At 40.4% G+C, this 16608-nt stretch overlaps 1 protein-coding gene across 2 annotated transcripts in view; it reads left to right on the forward strand.

The window, feature by feature from the left end:
* The window catches only part of LOC134191871 (ubiquitin-like modifier-activating enzyme 6), a 40724-nt gene that overhangs the window by 12837 nt on the left and 11279 nt on the right, over window positions 1-16608 (forward strand). For both annotated transcript variants that reach the window (XM_062660502.1, XM_062660503.1), the window contains 7 exons: window positions 5240-5288; window positions 5342-5371; window positions 5443-5548; window positions 5620-5686; window positions 10694-10732; window positions 10786-10875; window positions 16500-16580. In XM_062660502.1, the coding sequence (XP_062516486.1) occupies window positions 5240-5288; window positions 5342-5371; window positions 5443-5548; window positions 5620-5686; window positions 10694-10732; window positions 10786-10875; window positions 16500-16580 (462 nt within the window). The remainder of the gene's footprint in view (window positions 1-5239; window positions 5289-5341; window positions 5372-5442; window positions 5549-5619; window positions 5687-10693; window positions 10733-10785; window positions 10876-16499; window positions 16581-16608) is intronic.

Genomic DNA, 16608 nt, shown 5'->3' on the forward strand with positions numbered 1-16608 from the left:
TTGGCAATGCCATTGCCTTTGTGAAACAGGCCAGTCAGGGTTGCTACATGGACTTGAAACATGCCTTTCGTCTGTGCCAAATCTGCCAAGAGGATTGGGACCTGCTGGGAGTTTATTGGAACGGCCAGTACTATGTCGACAAGCGCTTGCCCTTTGGTCTATGCTTCTCACCACCACTACTTAATCAAGTGGTGGACGTGTTTGAATTTGAGTTTGAACATTAATCATGTTCTACACTACCTCGACGATTTCTTCTTTGTCGAACCTGACAATTCCACTTACCGTGCATCCATGACACGGGTGAAGGACAAAGCCCATCAGCTGGGTGTGCTGGTGGAGCCGAGCAAAGAAACAAGCTTGACTACAACCATAACTTTCTTAGGCATTAAACTCGACTCAGAGGCATTGGTTGCTAGGTTACCTCCTGAAAAACTGAGGGACCTGATGGATGAAATTCCCCAATGACTGTCACGCCATAAGGCGATCAAGCGCGACTTACATTCCATATTTGGTAAGCTTAGTTTTGCATGCAAGATCAGTGCAGCTGGCCGAATTTTCTACTCCGACTCATCAAGCTGACAACCTCCATCCGATTGAGTCATCACCATGTCTACATTAACAGTGAAACTAGGAAGGATTTCTAATGGTGGTATTGCTTTTTCCCGTCCTGGAATGGGGTGGTAATGATGCTGGATGTCCATCTGTCTGCCGTCGCAGACATGGAGCTCTACACAGATGCGTCTTATTCACACGGTTTGGCGCATACTACAGTGGAACTTGGTTCCGTGGTGACTGACAGCCACACCAGACGCTTGAAATCAGGGAAGTCCATAGCATGGCAAGAATTGTTTGCTGTTGTCATAGCCTGTTTGACGTGGGGTAAGCATCGGTCTGGCAAGCGGGTTTATTCCATTGTGACAATCAGATCATAGTCGACTTATGGCAACACGGCTCATCTCACTGCCCCAATCTCATGGCACTCGTCTGTTCCTTGTTTTTGCGGCGGCAAACAATACCTATGCTGTCATTATTAGACATATTCTGGGTGCTTATAACGTAATTGCTGACGCATTGCGTGCACAGATGCCCAAGTTTCATGCATTGGCACCTCTAGTAGCACCATGGCCAACTCCACTGCCTGCAGTAGCCCTCATCATTGGTCTTCCGGACCAGCAGCCACATTCTTTCTAAACGAAAGCATTGACGCCTCATCACAAAGTACCTACAGCACAGGTGTGTCACTGTATATGGAGTTCTGCAGACAGAAGAAGTGGTCACTGTTCTCAGCCTCAAGAGTCTTCTCTCGTCAAGTTTGTCGCGTCAGCAGCTTTGGAAATGCAGTACCAGACACTAATGGTATATCTGGCTGGCGTCAAACACCATCAACGTACAGGCATGCCAGACCTCGTAGCAACTTCTATTCACCTTCCCTTTGAGGCATCAGATGCCGCAGACTTTGGCTGCCTCCAAAACCTCACCTTCCAATCACTATCCAGATCATGGATCAAATGAAATTGGCGCTGCGAGAACATCTTGAATTATCAATTGACGACCGTCAGATGTATTGGGCTGCATTTACCATGGCCTTCTTTGCTTTCTACAGTGCTCAGAATTTATGGCTCTGAGCCCCAGCAATTGTGACAAGGACCGAATGCTATTATGCTCTGATCTCACAACCGACGGCAATGGGTATTGGCTGCACATCAAGGCTTCTAAAACGGACCCGTTCTTCTTGGGCATCAACTTATTTCTTAGCCGGACACACCATTCAGTCTGTCCGGTAAAGCCATTGAAAAACTATTTGGCCCGTCTCAGAGCATTGGATCTACAGCTATTTGCACACGCAGACAGGTCCTTTCTCTCTCCCCTACCTCTTACCTCTATGCTTAGGTCTTTGCTACATAAATTGGGGTACAAGATTATTTCGCTGGTCACAGCTTTTGGATTGGAGCAGCTACAACTGCAGCTGCCGCTGGCCTGCCAGATTGGCTGATCAATACTCTCGGTTGTTGCTCTTTAGACTGCTACCAACGAATACATCCAACTGAATGGCAAGGCCCTCTCTTTTGTGGCAAACACTCTTGCTAAAGCCCACATTCCTACAAACTTTCCATCATGGTCCGCTGACTGACATCTGTTTTCTTTCATGTTTGCTCACGATAGAGATGGTTAATGCATATATATATATATATATATATATATATATATATATATATATATATATATATATATATCTGTATGTATATGTATGTTGAATTTGATGGTCTCAGGCTGTATTCCAGCGCTTTGGTACACATGCAGCCTTCTGGCTCTTTGGGGGTAGCGTGCCATTTGGGGAAAGGCCTTGTTCGGGCCAGTCTTGCCCCAACATTACAAGTATCTTATCCTCGAACTTCCAGACCAGAGAGCACGCGAAGCGCACGAACTCTAGTCTCCAGAACAGTACTAAAATGATTTTGGAAATAGCCTTCTAAGCCAATCAGCATCTTAGAACCGGAACGGAGGTTGTAAATTTTGATTGGTTTAGCAGTAATTGGTTATGTTAAGTGCACTAACGCTGATTATGCACGTGTGAAATCCTTGTGGGCGCTGAGTGCACGCCAGAGCTGTGAATAGAAACTCTTGCGCACGCACACGTCTTAGTTAGAGTTTCAGCTCCAGTTCTTCGATCTTTCCGGCTTGCAGTGACAGGACATGCACAGCAGCGTCGATAAACCATCACCTTTGACTACTGGTCAAGCGGTTAGACTAGCTAACGTTCTGTCGCAGATTTAAAGAGTCGTCGTTTCGTGCCGTCCACCAAGATATCGCTGCAAACACGGCAGACGAGACATCTCTTCTGTGTTTGTGAGATCTCATGGCATTTACAAATGATATGTTTGTGTAATGCAAAAGCACAGTATCTTTCCATCTCATTGTTGAACTAGGTAAAACGATTCTACGCTGTATATGTTTGGCTACCATTTAGCATCGCTTTTTGATAAGTACTTTCGAAATCATTGTAGTATTGTTTTGGTCCAGACTAGAGTTCGTGCGCTTTGCACGCTCTCTGGTCTGGAAGTTTGAGGCTACAAGTACCTCCACTCAGGTTGCAATATCAACGCGACTAACATCTTTAGCTCAAGCCAGTTGTCTCATGTACGTTGTTAAATGGAATGGGTTCTGTGATGGTGTGTTGAGCCTCCATTGACAACTCCACTGACCTCTTGGGCTCAAGCGGGGTGGGCCAGTCTCCAATGTCAGCTTGACCTCTTGGACTTAAGTACGTGGTGGTTCTAATGGGTGTTGATCCTCCAACATCACCCTCAGTGACCTCTTCATGTCACTTGTCGGAGCTCAGCATGTGAGCTGACCACTCTGGTTAACCCATCGTTCACAAATCCCTCACAACCTGGCACGTTGCCCCATTGAAGCCCACACTGTCTCATGTCTACGCGGTATCACAACTAGCGGGCATGTATTACGAGTGATGTTAAATATTAATTAGGGCAAGTCTTGGCGAGATCCTTCTAATTGGGTATGTATACTGTACTGTGTTGAGATTTGTGTGTTGGTATGAGCGCAAATGATGTGATTTTGAGCCAATCACAGACATAACGGTTTGTGATGTCACAATGCAGGTGTAAGTGTAAAGCTGTACGGTTTACCAGGTTGTTGATGACTGCGGCCAAAAAGCAACTAAATGTGAGAACACTTGCATGTTCTCTGATGTCCAAATGTGTATTCACGTCCACGTCCAGCTGTGAATGAAACATAGCTTGATTTAAAGCTACCAATTTACACAGGTAAATTTCTTTGCTAAAGTATGTACAGTGCAATCACGTCACAAAGTGGTTTGCGTTCTGCATTGCGGAGGTGTAGGAATCCATTTGTGTTTAACTACATAGAAAATCTTTTGACAAATCACTGTTTCCTGTCTGCATGTTCTCACTGAGGCTGGCTCCAACACTGTTTTTCGTTTTAACTATTATTTTGTATGTGATTTTAATTCAAACGAGAGTGTATGTACGGAGTACTGTAGTACTTTATGTGTAAGGGCCAGTATGTTTGAGGGCATTTCTGGATTATTGGGCCTTCAGAAATCATCTTGAAATATCTTCAAGAATACAAATGAAAATCTTGCAGTGTTAGCTATGCTGCACTGTTTCTAAATATACCACAAACTGTTTTTTAAACAATGAAACCATTGCTGATTTTTGGTTTGCTGGTTATTGTTCTTTGTCTTGTTTTTTTTTGCCTTTTATAACTCTTTCCTATGGCATTGTCTGCAGCTCAACAAATTCAAGTAACTGCTGCAGAAGAACATGATTTTGCAAATCAACTGCTTCTTTTGAACTGTTAAAGAAACATGTATATGCAGTCCAGACTTGTACTCAGTTGTGTAGCTTACCATGTGCAACTGCTATGTACCATTATTGTTCTCATGCATGTATGATAAATGTTTGAGCAGTTGTTTGAGATTGTTTTATTGTTGTATAATTGGGCAGCTTATTTTTTGCTGAAATTACATGCTTGCCTGTAGTGTGCTTCAACATCAGCTTGAGAGGTTCAAGTGAATTGGGTGACAGTATAGATCTCAGGTAGTGGGTCATATAGGATTGGAGTAAATTAAAGTGCTGTTGCCAGGCTTATTGATTTTTGGGCTTCGGCAAAGCACATGGTGGTTGGGTTATGTTTTATGTCACTGTCAGAGATCTAGTGGTCATGTAAATTGGATAGTGTTTTCAGTGTTTTCTCTTTAACATTTACTCAACCGACTTTGGGTAAGTCTTGTGTACTCTTAATCAAGTCATTTCTTACAAATCTTTTTTTACTTTTGGGCATACTAAAGCCAGTATTGCCAGTTTGCCATTTTATATTCGAAAAATGATGCTTGCAACATTACATTTCATTGATGATTTGCTCTACTTAGTCTAAGTTGGTTGCAGTTACTGTTAGCATAAGTTGACCTGACCTGACGCTACGTTATATATTTGTACTCATTTTTTATAAGTCGTGTTAACAGATTTTATATATTAGGGTTGATTCTGTATGTGTGCACGTACTGATTAGATATAATACGACAAATGAAATCTTAACTAAGGTAGTACTTTTAGACTTTGTTGTTATGATAGGTTTTATTTGTTATTGTCATCTTGTAGCTTTTGTTTTGGACTTCAAACTTATGAATTTACTACCGAGACAACATTATTAGAGAAGTTCCCATTTTGATTAGATGACTATTGTATGTGCTTTTTAGCAACCCAAGTCAACTGTAGCTGCTGCTGCTACACAGGAAATTAATCCTGGTCAGTTGATATTGATGTCTTTGATAGTTTTATGATTTTGTAGTGTTTTATAGAGATTCGCATTGATTCTCATCAACACAAAGGTAAGTGATTAACAGACTCATATTTCAGATGTGTTCTCGGCAACAGACTGATTGTCTTTTGATGCATTTAGTTTGTCCTCAAACTGAGAAGACAATGTACAATGATTCTTTCTTCTTGAATCAGGATCTTATTGTAAATGCACTTGATAATGTAGAAGCTCGAAGATATATGGACAGGTCATTGCAGTTTGCAGTTGGTATGACATATGTGGTTGTCTGTGTGATGGTAGATGTTTTGTTCTGTCCAGTCGTTGTGTGACTAACCAGCGAGCACTTTTGGAATCAGGAACAATGGGTGCAAAGGGTCATGTGCAGGTTTGTTACAATTGTTTCCCAGTTCTAGTGACAGTGTATATACCATAATGTCACGTATCTAAAAAGCCAACTTTGAATAGAAGCTGGTCTCAAGCACAAGCTGACATTTTAGTGTCGTTCCTGTTACAGTTGCCTGTCTTGAATGTAAGCCAAGGCTTGTAAATGACAAATCATGCATGTGCAGTTTCATTTGGCCAATTGTCTTTGCTGAGTTGCACATGCCAGTCAGCTGCTATCGCACTTTTCTGCTCTTCTCCCCCTCGTTTTGTTGCTTTGTTTTTTATATCAACACTGTCCATACACAGCCAAAAGGGACAGTACACTTACATTCAAACTGGCTGTGGTCAGAGCTGCAAATGCCAATTCTAATCTTGCAGCTTCAAAAGTGCATTCAGTTGTCAGGGTTGCCTGTCTCAACCTAGAGTCTGTTTTGAATTGAAGCCTGCAGGCAAATCTGACTTATGCGGAACTAAGCCTCGGTTTTATTATGCGACATTACAGTTGAAGGTGCCCACTCACGATTCACCAAACACATGCAGATACACCCACGCAAACTTGAAATTGTGGCAGTTATGTCATAACGAAGCAGAACAAGGGAACATCTTAAGGCCAGTTTACAATATATACGTTGGCACCAACAGAACGTAACAAACGCTTTATTGTGAACCAGGTTATTGTTCGTCACTTTACGTTACGTTGGATTACGTTGGATTACATTGGATTACGTTGGTGTTCTATTCCAATGGAGAGAAACCAAACGTTTGACCAATAGCCATGGTGCAAGGAATCCGTGCATGGTTACGCTAGCGGGCACCAATTTGTAAAATATGGAGGAGAAGCTAAATTTTTTTAGTTGAAACCGTCAAAGGTACTCTTGCTTGTGGCAAGTGACTTCCCATGCATACAAAGACACTATTGCTAAGAGGAATGCTTGGAAAGAAGTGTCTGCTACGTTCGTTCCATTTCGTTATGCTATGTTGGTGCCAATGAAGTTATTGTGAACAGGGCTTTAGGGTGCACCATGTTCTATGACATACAGTCTTTAGTCCTAGTGTATAAAGAGATACGAATTGCATTCTTGTCTGCTACAGCAGTTTGCTCCTCGTACTTGACATTTTGAGAAAGCTAACGACAAGTGTGTTAGATTCTTTTTACACATTTACCAGTTACCATTTACCATTTTGAAATAGCTTGCTGTTGAACGACAAAGCGCTTTCTCGATCGTTTTCTTGTTGCACGTGATCCGGAAATGTGTGGAAATCAGAGCATTATCATGGTATGGTGATGGTATCCAAGACTCTATGAGCATGAAAGTAGCCATGGAGAAGTACCAGATGCCGCTGACGTAGATCGCTCATCTATCTTTACATGATCCACAGCTAGGTCTAGCCTCGAAGTTCCAGATCCATTTTCAGGTCACATGCAACAGGGAAAGATCAAGAAATCGTTTTGTTGTGTAACAGCAAGCTATTTCAAACTGGTAAATGGTATACATGTGTGGATAAAGGCATGATTTCAAGTTTACGTGGGTGTGTCGACATGTGCACATGAATTCGTGAGCAGGCACCTTTAATGCTGCATTTGTAAAAATGCATTAGAAATAAATGCTGTTCTCAAATAGACGCCTTGCTTTAGTTAGTGTAATTGCATGAATAACAAATAAGAATTGTTTACCCAGTCTTGTCTGACTTTTAACTGGATTGTTGATAATTTTGCTATCCTTATGTGCAGTCTTTACATGTAATTGAACTACCAGAGAGAGATTTTTCTTGATAATCTGAGACATCTTAGCTAGTTGTCTTGCAATATGATGCCTCAACTTTCTAGATACTTACTTATGCCTTACTGTTCCTAATGTTTTTCAAGTTTATTGTCTATGAGGCTCTAAAAATAATTTTATAGCTTTTAATCATGATTTTGTGTGATGTCTTGGTGTGATATCAGTAATTTTTTATTTAATTGTTTTTCATTATTCTACTAATCTAATTCAATTGCCTAAACATTCTAGTTTATCTCTACAACTATTTTATGATTGTCAGGCTGGTCTCTCAGGATCAACTAGAAACCATTTCAGTGTTCTTCCCAGGATCTTTTGGCAGCGTGGGCTGCTCTGAGTTATTATTCTAAGCAATTAAGCTTTTAGGTAAAGTAGATCATTCCAGATGCCAAGACTTGAGGATCTAGAAGTAAGCTTATTAATTAATTAACTAAGACAGCGGGTTGTATCTAATTATGCAGAACACTAACACTTTTACACCCATGCATGCAGCCCTTTGCCACGCTTTCGCAGCTGGTGTTCACATGCAAGTAGGTATACATGTCAGCGAAGTGCATGTGTCATGTTGGTGTCGCAGAGAACTACTGAGTCTTTCTTCATGAGCAATGCTGTTGAAGATAAGAACATCTGCATTGTTGAAAGAAAACGAGCGGCAACTGATGAAGCTTCTTGCATTGCGAGAAGTGGGCGTGGTGTTGGCAACGTCCACTTCACGGAGTATCCCCTCTGCATTTTAAGATTTCTGGGGAGAACACTGCATTTACGATGGGATTGCATAACCCATGTGCCAAGCGTAGTGTTCTCTTCTGAGTTGGATTCTGGGGCATCTATCTTCATGAAGAGATAGTTTAGCACAGAATGTGAAACAGGTTTCTATGGAGGCATATTTGGGAAATTTCAATACAACACCACTTTCATGCAATGGGCAAGAGAAAATCTATTCGATCAAGGAAAGAGATGCCGGGGTAATGTTGAGCAATAAGAAGTACAGTGGTCCTGCTATTATCCAAAAGCCATTGTGCAGCACGATATTTATCAGTTAATTATTTAGTTTTTATTAATCAATTTGTCAACCCTGAGTGCCCATTTTCAAATTTGTCTTGAGATTTTGGCAATATCTTCATATTCTAAGAATTTCATATTGATATGTTAAGCTTTTCAAGAGATATCACGTTTACACACAGTCACACAACACCTCTGAAAACCAGAGGCATAGCTAGGCATGAGGCAATGGGGCGGTTGCCTCTCTAGAAAAATAGGTGTGTTCCCATCATGTGTTCACATCCTGGTCTCGTTTCTGTTGCATGCCCACGGCATGATCGAGTCTTCAGCGAGAAAGAAAGCAGACTGATTCAGCGGCTGCTTGTCTCATGATAATTATTCAGAATTTTGTGTTGGTAGCTGACTATGTAGTGCCATTTGTTGATAATGTGAGCTGAAATTTGTCTTTGATGTCACTGTGTGCACTAGGAAAAATTGTAGGTATTACTAATCAAATTTATATCAATTGCAAATTTATACCAACTTGCTTTGGTTAAAAATAATCCTGGCTATACCACTGAAAGCATTACAACCTTGATATGGGGTTGTAAATGTAACATCAGAAGCAAAGTTCTCTTTTATGATGTTCCAAAGCTGTTGATTGGAAAACTTTTTTCCATGCTCATAGAAGCATTGCCTTGGATCAGCCAGTTCTTTCTCTCCTGTTCTGTCATGGTACATTATCTTTCAATGACTGTATAAGCTTGTACATAGTTCCAGGTCAAGCATCACTTGTGGTTGTACACCCGTATCCACCTGTTCCACTACTTGTGATGGCAGGTACATTTCTGCATGTTGTTTCATCACAGCTTTTATATGCCTATTAATGTAACATCAGTGGCCTGCAGTTTTGATGTAGATACATCCAGCAGGAATATAGAGGTGGATGAAATTCGGATGCTGGTCTTTTAGGTTGTGGTAGTTGTTTGATAGTAAGTTTGAGGCTGCAACACAGTTTGTTGATCCAAGATGTACTGAAATCAAACTGTAACACTTTGCTGTCTTAGAAGAATTTGTCTCTACGCTCAATTATAATGCAATCAGCTTTTGAAAAAGAAAGGAATTGACTGCTGCACCCATCTCACACTGTTCCTTGATTGATGTTATGACTTCAGCTTGCAGCTGGTCAGTAATTATTGGAGGGGCTCTTCTAACCTCCAAGTCATTTTTATCATTTTCTAATGCTGTTTTGCATTGTTTTTGTTAGCCCTGTGTAGATTGATGGAAAGTTCAGTCGAAGGAAATGAACAGCACTGACTTTCCTTCTGGTCCAAACTTATCAGCTGTAGAAGTTTCTAGCTTCATGTTATTCTTAGCCATTTCATAGTACCTCTTGATTATATGTGGGTGTTGCACTGGCAGATGGTGTGTTGAATTTAGGAGTTATTGGTGCAAGCTGTGAAAGACAGGCTGGTGTTGGCTTCTTTGGTCATCACATGCGAATTTTTTCATTCAGTGAGAGGTCTAGTGATCTCTCAGTGATTCCTAGCACAGTACTGTGGCAGTCAGTTGGCTGTCAGGAGGTTACATCACACAGGATGTGATATTGGCTTTTCAGTGTGAAAACATTGGGAGCGGTAATGTAAATGAATGCCATATGTAGAAAACAGTAACAACTAAATCAAGGTCATTGTATAAATGCATATACATTACATGTATTTGCATGGAGATCTTATGGCTTTTGAAGTATACAAAGTGAAGTTCTGGAGTTAGATACCATAACGGTTTAATGAAATGCTTGTGAGCACTTGCAGTGTCAGTTGTGTCTATGATATGCTTGAACAGTTTAGTAGTCACATAACATTTCTTGTGTTAGTTAGGATGAGGTAGTATAGTTTCACATTATATGTTAGGTGCATTTCTTATATTTATTCTTTTATGTCATTACTGGTTAAGAAACTAATTATTCCTGGAAGCGATACTTCAAAGGGCTTGATTTCTCTTACATGTCTACATTTTCTGAGAAACTTTGATACAGTATCCAATGAGAAGTATCAGCACGACGACAAACAGTTGTTAGCTTGTCTTTGCTTGAAGGTGGTAGCTATTTCCCACGTCATATTTGAAGAAGGAATGACTGTACTGCATGTTCTGTTGTTTGCAAGTGAAAGCAACATTGTACTCACTTTATTGTTTGTCCTTTCCATTGCTAACATTTATTGTTCCAAATTGTATTGTTCTTTATGTAGGTAATTGTTCCGCACTTGACCGAGTGTTATTCGAGCCAGGTTGGCCCTTTTTTTATCTATCATTGATTTAGTTGATACATATTTTTCTTTAGCAAGATCCTCCAGACCAGGATGTTCCCTATTGCACTCTGAAGTCTTTTCCAGCTAACATTGAGCACACCATTCAGTGGGCAAGGGACAAGGTGGGAGACTTAATTGTTTATTCAATATGATGATGCTTTCGCTGGCAGGTTTCTGACTGTTTCCCTGTATATCTGTCTGTCTGTGTTGTATACCTTGTCAGCTATTACTACTCCGCTGTAGTCTGACCTAGTATCGCGTATACAGGCTCGGTGCACCAGTTATATAAAAATCTATTTCTGCTACAGCAAACCGCACATACATTACTATACACAAGTGCACTCCATGCTAGGTTACGGATAGAGTAACATACCACAGTCTACAATCACACCTAAAGTGCATGCTTGCTATACCACAGTCTGCTTGGCTGTAAATCTGTCTGTCTGTCTGTCTGTCTGTCTGTCTGTTCAATACATTTGAAACATGAATCTAGCAACATGCATTATGTAACTGTATGTCTGTCTAAAGACATCTATTTTCCACTTAGAGGTTCATAATTGTTGACGTTTACTCAAGCGTACAAAGAATACGCTAGGGCTAAGGGGGTAAGAGTAGTTGTACGCTTTGGGGCGGAGCATAAAATGTTGATGATTTCTTTTTGGTCCAGAAGTAGATAGGAAGTGATACTGAAATCAGGATATTGCATTTATATGTACGTGTGTTGTACTGTATCTACGTTTGTAACTAGAGTTTTCAACTCTGGTTTGTAACTATCTGTCGCAAGTGTATGATGCGTATAGCGTGTACTAAGCATTCATAGCACGTGTTTATTAATTAAAGCATACATGGCGTGGGACGGTAGGTACTCTACTGTAGATACTAACAGACCTGTCTAAATGACCTTGTTCTGTTCATAAAATTCCGGCTAAGCATCAGCCTGGTGTTTTAATACACATATTTTTGAGATGAAGTTTGATACAATTGCGAGCAAAGGTTAAGTACACTTTGCATTGTCCAACTGAATGTTGATTGGGAGTGCTCACACCAAGCTGGTTGCCTTTCATGAGAACACTCGTGAGCATAATTCGGAAGTCAAATTGCCATTGCTTACTTAAATTACTAGTTGCTTACTTAATAGTCTTTGGAACTTGCTCCTGTCAGCTTTTGTACATTTCTTTTAATTTTGATAACTAATCAAGACATTCTTTAATCTGCTTTTTTTATCAAACAAGTATTTTACCGTATAAGATGAAACATTGGCAGAATTTATTTTGACGGTTTGCTAACATATTGGCGGACTTTATTTGGCGGTTGTTGTTGGATTATTGTTAGATGTACCATATTCCCCACCCAGTTGTCAAGTGGCAAGGTCATGGAGGATGCGATTGACAGCTGTGTTCGTGGCCATCACAATTATAATTTGTAACTTACTGGTCTGCAACTACTGTATTGATGAAGAATTGCTGTGTCAGCACAGACTGTAATTTGCATGACTCCTCCTGTTTCATCAATAGCTTCACGGCCTCATTCTTGTGTTTAACCTCCCTGCTAGACAGGGTAGGCACAATAGATGGCAAGCAGGGGTTACCGGCATGTTGTGGCCTCATTCACGTGATCTACCACCACGTCACCATTGTACCTGATGCATGCGGGGTGATGAAGTCAACATGATGTCACAATATCTAGTGGCCAAAAGGCAGATTTCAGAGTGGCCAAAATAAGATCCTCAGTACTATTTCATCTTATATTGTATAGCTAAAGAACTACTATAAGAGACATACAATGTGGTTATGTCTTATTATCATAACAAGCTTTTCTTCTGGTCCATTTGTTTGGAGACTGCAACCCCATCAGAAGTTGAAAGTACCGTATAAGATGAAATATTGGTGTGGAATTTATTTTGGTGGATTGGCGGATTTTTCAGCGAGCGCCAATATAAATCTGCCATTAATTTGACCACCGGGATATGTTGATGTCGCCACCCGCGTGGATTAGCTACATGTCTATGGTCACAGGCCAAAGGATGGTAACCCCTTTTTGCCATTTGTTGTGCCTATACCCTAGCTGTCTAGCAAGAAGGTTAGACATGAGCATGAGACCGTGAAGCTATGATGAAGTAGGAGTCATGACGGTCACGTTCTTTGCGCTGACACAGTAATTCTTCATCAGTATACTGTTACAGCTGTTGGAGACCAGTATGCTAGGAAAACGTGATGGCTGTGAATGCAGCTGCATGTATGTCAATCGCAAACTCCTTGATGACACGGCCACCTAGCTCTAGTGGGTGAGGAATATCATATGTAAATCAATTATTAACAATGATGTCCATTTGCCAATATGCTTTTCCCATCAATTTGCAGTAAACCACCAAAATAAATTTCCGCCAATGTTTCATCTTATATGGTATGTCATGAATCTTACAAGTAGGTCATTGCAATATGTTCAAGCTGTCCTTTTGTCAATGATTGAGTGCTAAGAACATTCATGATTGCAGCATCTGTCATTTGGGTTTTTGAGATCTAGATGGTGGATTTGGAGATGATCTAGACAGCTAGACCCACAAGCACGATTTTAATGGCCTTCTGGCCTGCTTGCTGTTTGCAGGTTTCACAAAGTCATACAAACGACTCATAATTTCGTGTCAACCTCTTCTTGAATTTAGGTGCGGACGGTACACGTGTATGCGGTATTTGCTTAATATTAAGAAATTGTTCTACTCACAATTTAATATTAACACGTTATTGTAGTCAGTAGGTTTCACAGGCTCACAGCTTTAATACAGTCGAACCTTGCTAATCCGATTACCTTTGGTGCCCTGCCTTGCATACCCAGATCTTATTGGGCAGCCTGTGATCCGGGTTGCGGTAATCTAGTTTCCAGTAAATGCACGTATCTGATTATTGTAAATCTTGACTGTCACATTTATTTAGAAGTACATGTAGGCGTTGCAACTGTGTCCTTTACCACAAACACGACATACCGTATCACCGCACATAAAAGCGCATGCGCTACTATGTGAATTCATATCGGAATGAACGCGTTAATTTTTGGTGAAAGCCGGTTTTCACGTATAAGCACATGCGCTTTTATGTGCGGTAATACGGTATGTGTAGAGATACATTAATGCACCAGAGGTCTGGGTGTCTGAGACAAGGTCTGGACCTCCAAGGCTATGCTTTTTGGTGTTCTTGGTAGTCCAAACAACTTCACTAATCTGGACAGGGCTTGGCACAGAGCTGTTCGGATTATTGAGGTTCAACTGTATGTTTAAAAGTGACTACACACTATATAATGCACATCAGACTCATGGTGTTGGCAACTGTCGAGTGAATGCACGAGATGGACATGTAACAATATGGCCGCTGGTGCATGCACAGGTGTCTAGGGGAGGGGCATGCAGGAGGCTAGTGATGCGGGCACTGACACGAAACTATATGTAGTTTGTATGGTCTAATGATAACCACTAAGTGTCCATCATGAATTTGCCATGGTCAAAAATCTAAATGTTGTCACTACACAGTAAAGAACGACTAAGTTTTATGGGAGTCGCTAAGCATAGCAAGAAGCAGAAACCCATTGCTTGTTTCTTGTGGAAATTAATTGGTTCTTTCTGTTGTTAACTTGTACTTAACCTCTCTTGTTCTAAGATAGCACCATCAGCATAAATGTTTTCCTGCATAATTGAGTGGAGGACATAAAAGATAGGACTTGTTGGTTAAGATGCTGATATGACTTCATGCACTGGCTTTAATTCAGAAATGTGTTTACAATTTATGGAATTAACATACTAGCACTAAAGGCCAGGACAGCTGACAGAGTGACCAAGTCAACTACTGTATAGAAACAAACCAAAACCACTACTTTGACCGGCAATGCTGTTTGTTTATAAATGAAGTTTTTTTGCGAAGAATTGCCACTTAAACTCAGTCAACCCTTTAGTAGGTTTACGACTGCTCTTCAATATTTGTTAAATGCTTTTATAATATTTGTTACTGTTCTATTCTTTTGAGAAAAGACACCATCATGGTAGTATGCCAAAATATGGATTCCAATGTTTTTTGCCTGAATGGCTATTAAAGGCACAATTTTGGTTGTTCAAAACACAGCTGGTCATCTCAGAGGATGTTTTTGTCATATGCCCTGTTGTGAGCCCAGGTCAATCGATTTGTTTGATATTATTAAGCAATTGATGTGGTACTCACTGAGTATTATCCCACCCCGTGGTTGGCTAGCATCAAAGTGAAAGTGGGCATGGGACATTACTTAATAGACTGACACATAGAGGTGTTAATTGGTGGAATTGATTAATGAATTGACTCAAGTGCCAGGCCTGCTCAAGCCCTAATGAGGCACCAACTGTCAATACTAAATTGGTTGGCAATTTTTGACACCAGGAAGCCATTGTGGTGATGCCATTCTTCAACTGTGAATTCTTTTCTGCATGGCTGCTACACATGTCAAAGGCATAAGAAAATGATGAATAATTGTATTAGCATTCCTACATGCAGCACAGCCCTAGCAAACAGTCACTGTAGAACATGCCAATTAGCACTAATTAAAGAGCAAAAGAGGTGTGAATCTTAGAGCCTAGGCCAAAAGTGGGAATGGGAGCTTACTCGGGACCATTATGGCATACTTTGGCGAGTACTGTACATATATCCCCCCTTGTGATGGTAAAAATGCCTACCTAACGTCTATTGAAGAACTGAATGCACTTTTTGACATCACCTTTCAGCAACAGTCATTTAGGATTTGAGCACTTGCTGATCATAACATGCAGGAAGCTCTGATTCAGTAAAATAAAATGCCATGTTGAAGGAGGCTCAAAGTCAGTAAACATGAATCTTTCATGAGCAAATTGCTCTTGCTGTTTACCAATGCAGTATTTTCTTCATTCCTATGAAACCACTTTGCATATATCCTTTTGTCAACTAGGCGTAGCAATGGCCTTATTAACTTCTTTATGCCAATAATCATATTTGTGGTTTCTAAGCAAGGACAGCCTTTAGTCTTGGTAGTTACAGTCTTTCTATTATGTGTGAAGACTAGTATGTAGAAACTCTGAACACGTGCACAGCTTAGATCTGGATATTGGCTTGCAATTGATTAGCAATATGAGGAGTTGGGAGTACGTTTAAAGATGATCTACTCTTGTTTATGAAACAGGAAGTGGATTGAGGGACGAAACAGAAACAGATGAAGAATAACAATTTCAAATACATTTAGAGTAGGGACAAAGCATGGTTACAAGCTATCACCATGGTACACATACAGCAGTATTATTCCTGAAGTGTCATTCCAGGTGGTGCCTGTATCATAGACATTTTAGATTAAGGGCAGTCTCTATTCAAAGAATACAGTACAACAGTTTCATACATTGTTCTTCAGTTTGAACTACTGCAGACTAAATGAACTGTTCCTAACTACCAGTAGTCTGTTTTGGTAACCAAGATTACATTGCTATCTTAAAAGACAAAATGTAACACATTTTTAGTGGGCTTAGGTTTAGCAGCTAACATAGTTAGCTCAAACTCGACAGACCGTTGATTTTGTAAATGATTTTTGAGTTGCATATATATACTACATTGTTTGTACAATAGCAGACACTTGCTTTATTAAACTTACTCTGCTACATGTCACTGATAAAAATGTGGTTGTACTTGTAACTTTCTTGCTTATGTGTTAGCTTAGTACACTGGTCATGTGTATAGTGATACTTAGTTTATTGCTGTTTATTTGTTATTAGTTTGAGAGCCAGTTTTTTCAGAAACCGTCATTGTTCAACAAATTCTGGGAGAAATATAAGCCACCTGCAGTTGTTCTCAGAGTAATGACATGCTCTGTGGTAGTATGGG

The sequence above is a fragment of the Corticium candelabrum genome, chromosome 16 (assembly GCF_963422355.1).
Source record: "Corticium candelabrum chromosome 16, ooCorCand1.1, whole genome shotgun sequence".
In the NCBI taxonomy this organism is placed as follows: domain Eukaryota; kingdom Metazoa; phylum Porifera; class Homoscleromorpha; order Homosclerophorida; family Plakinidae; genus Corticium; species Corticium candelabrum.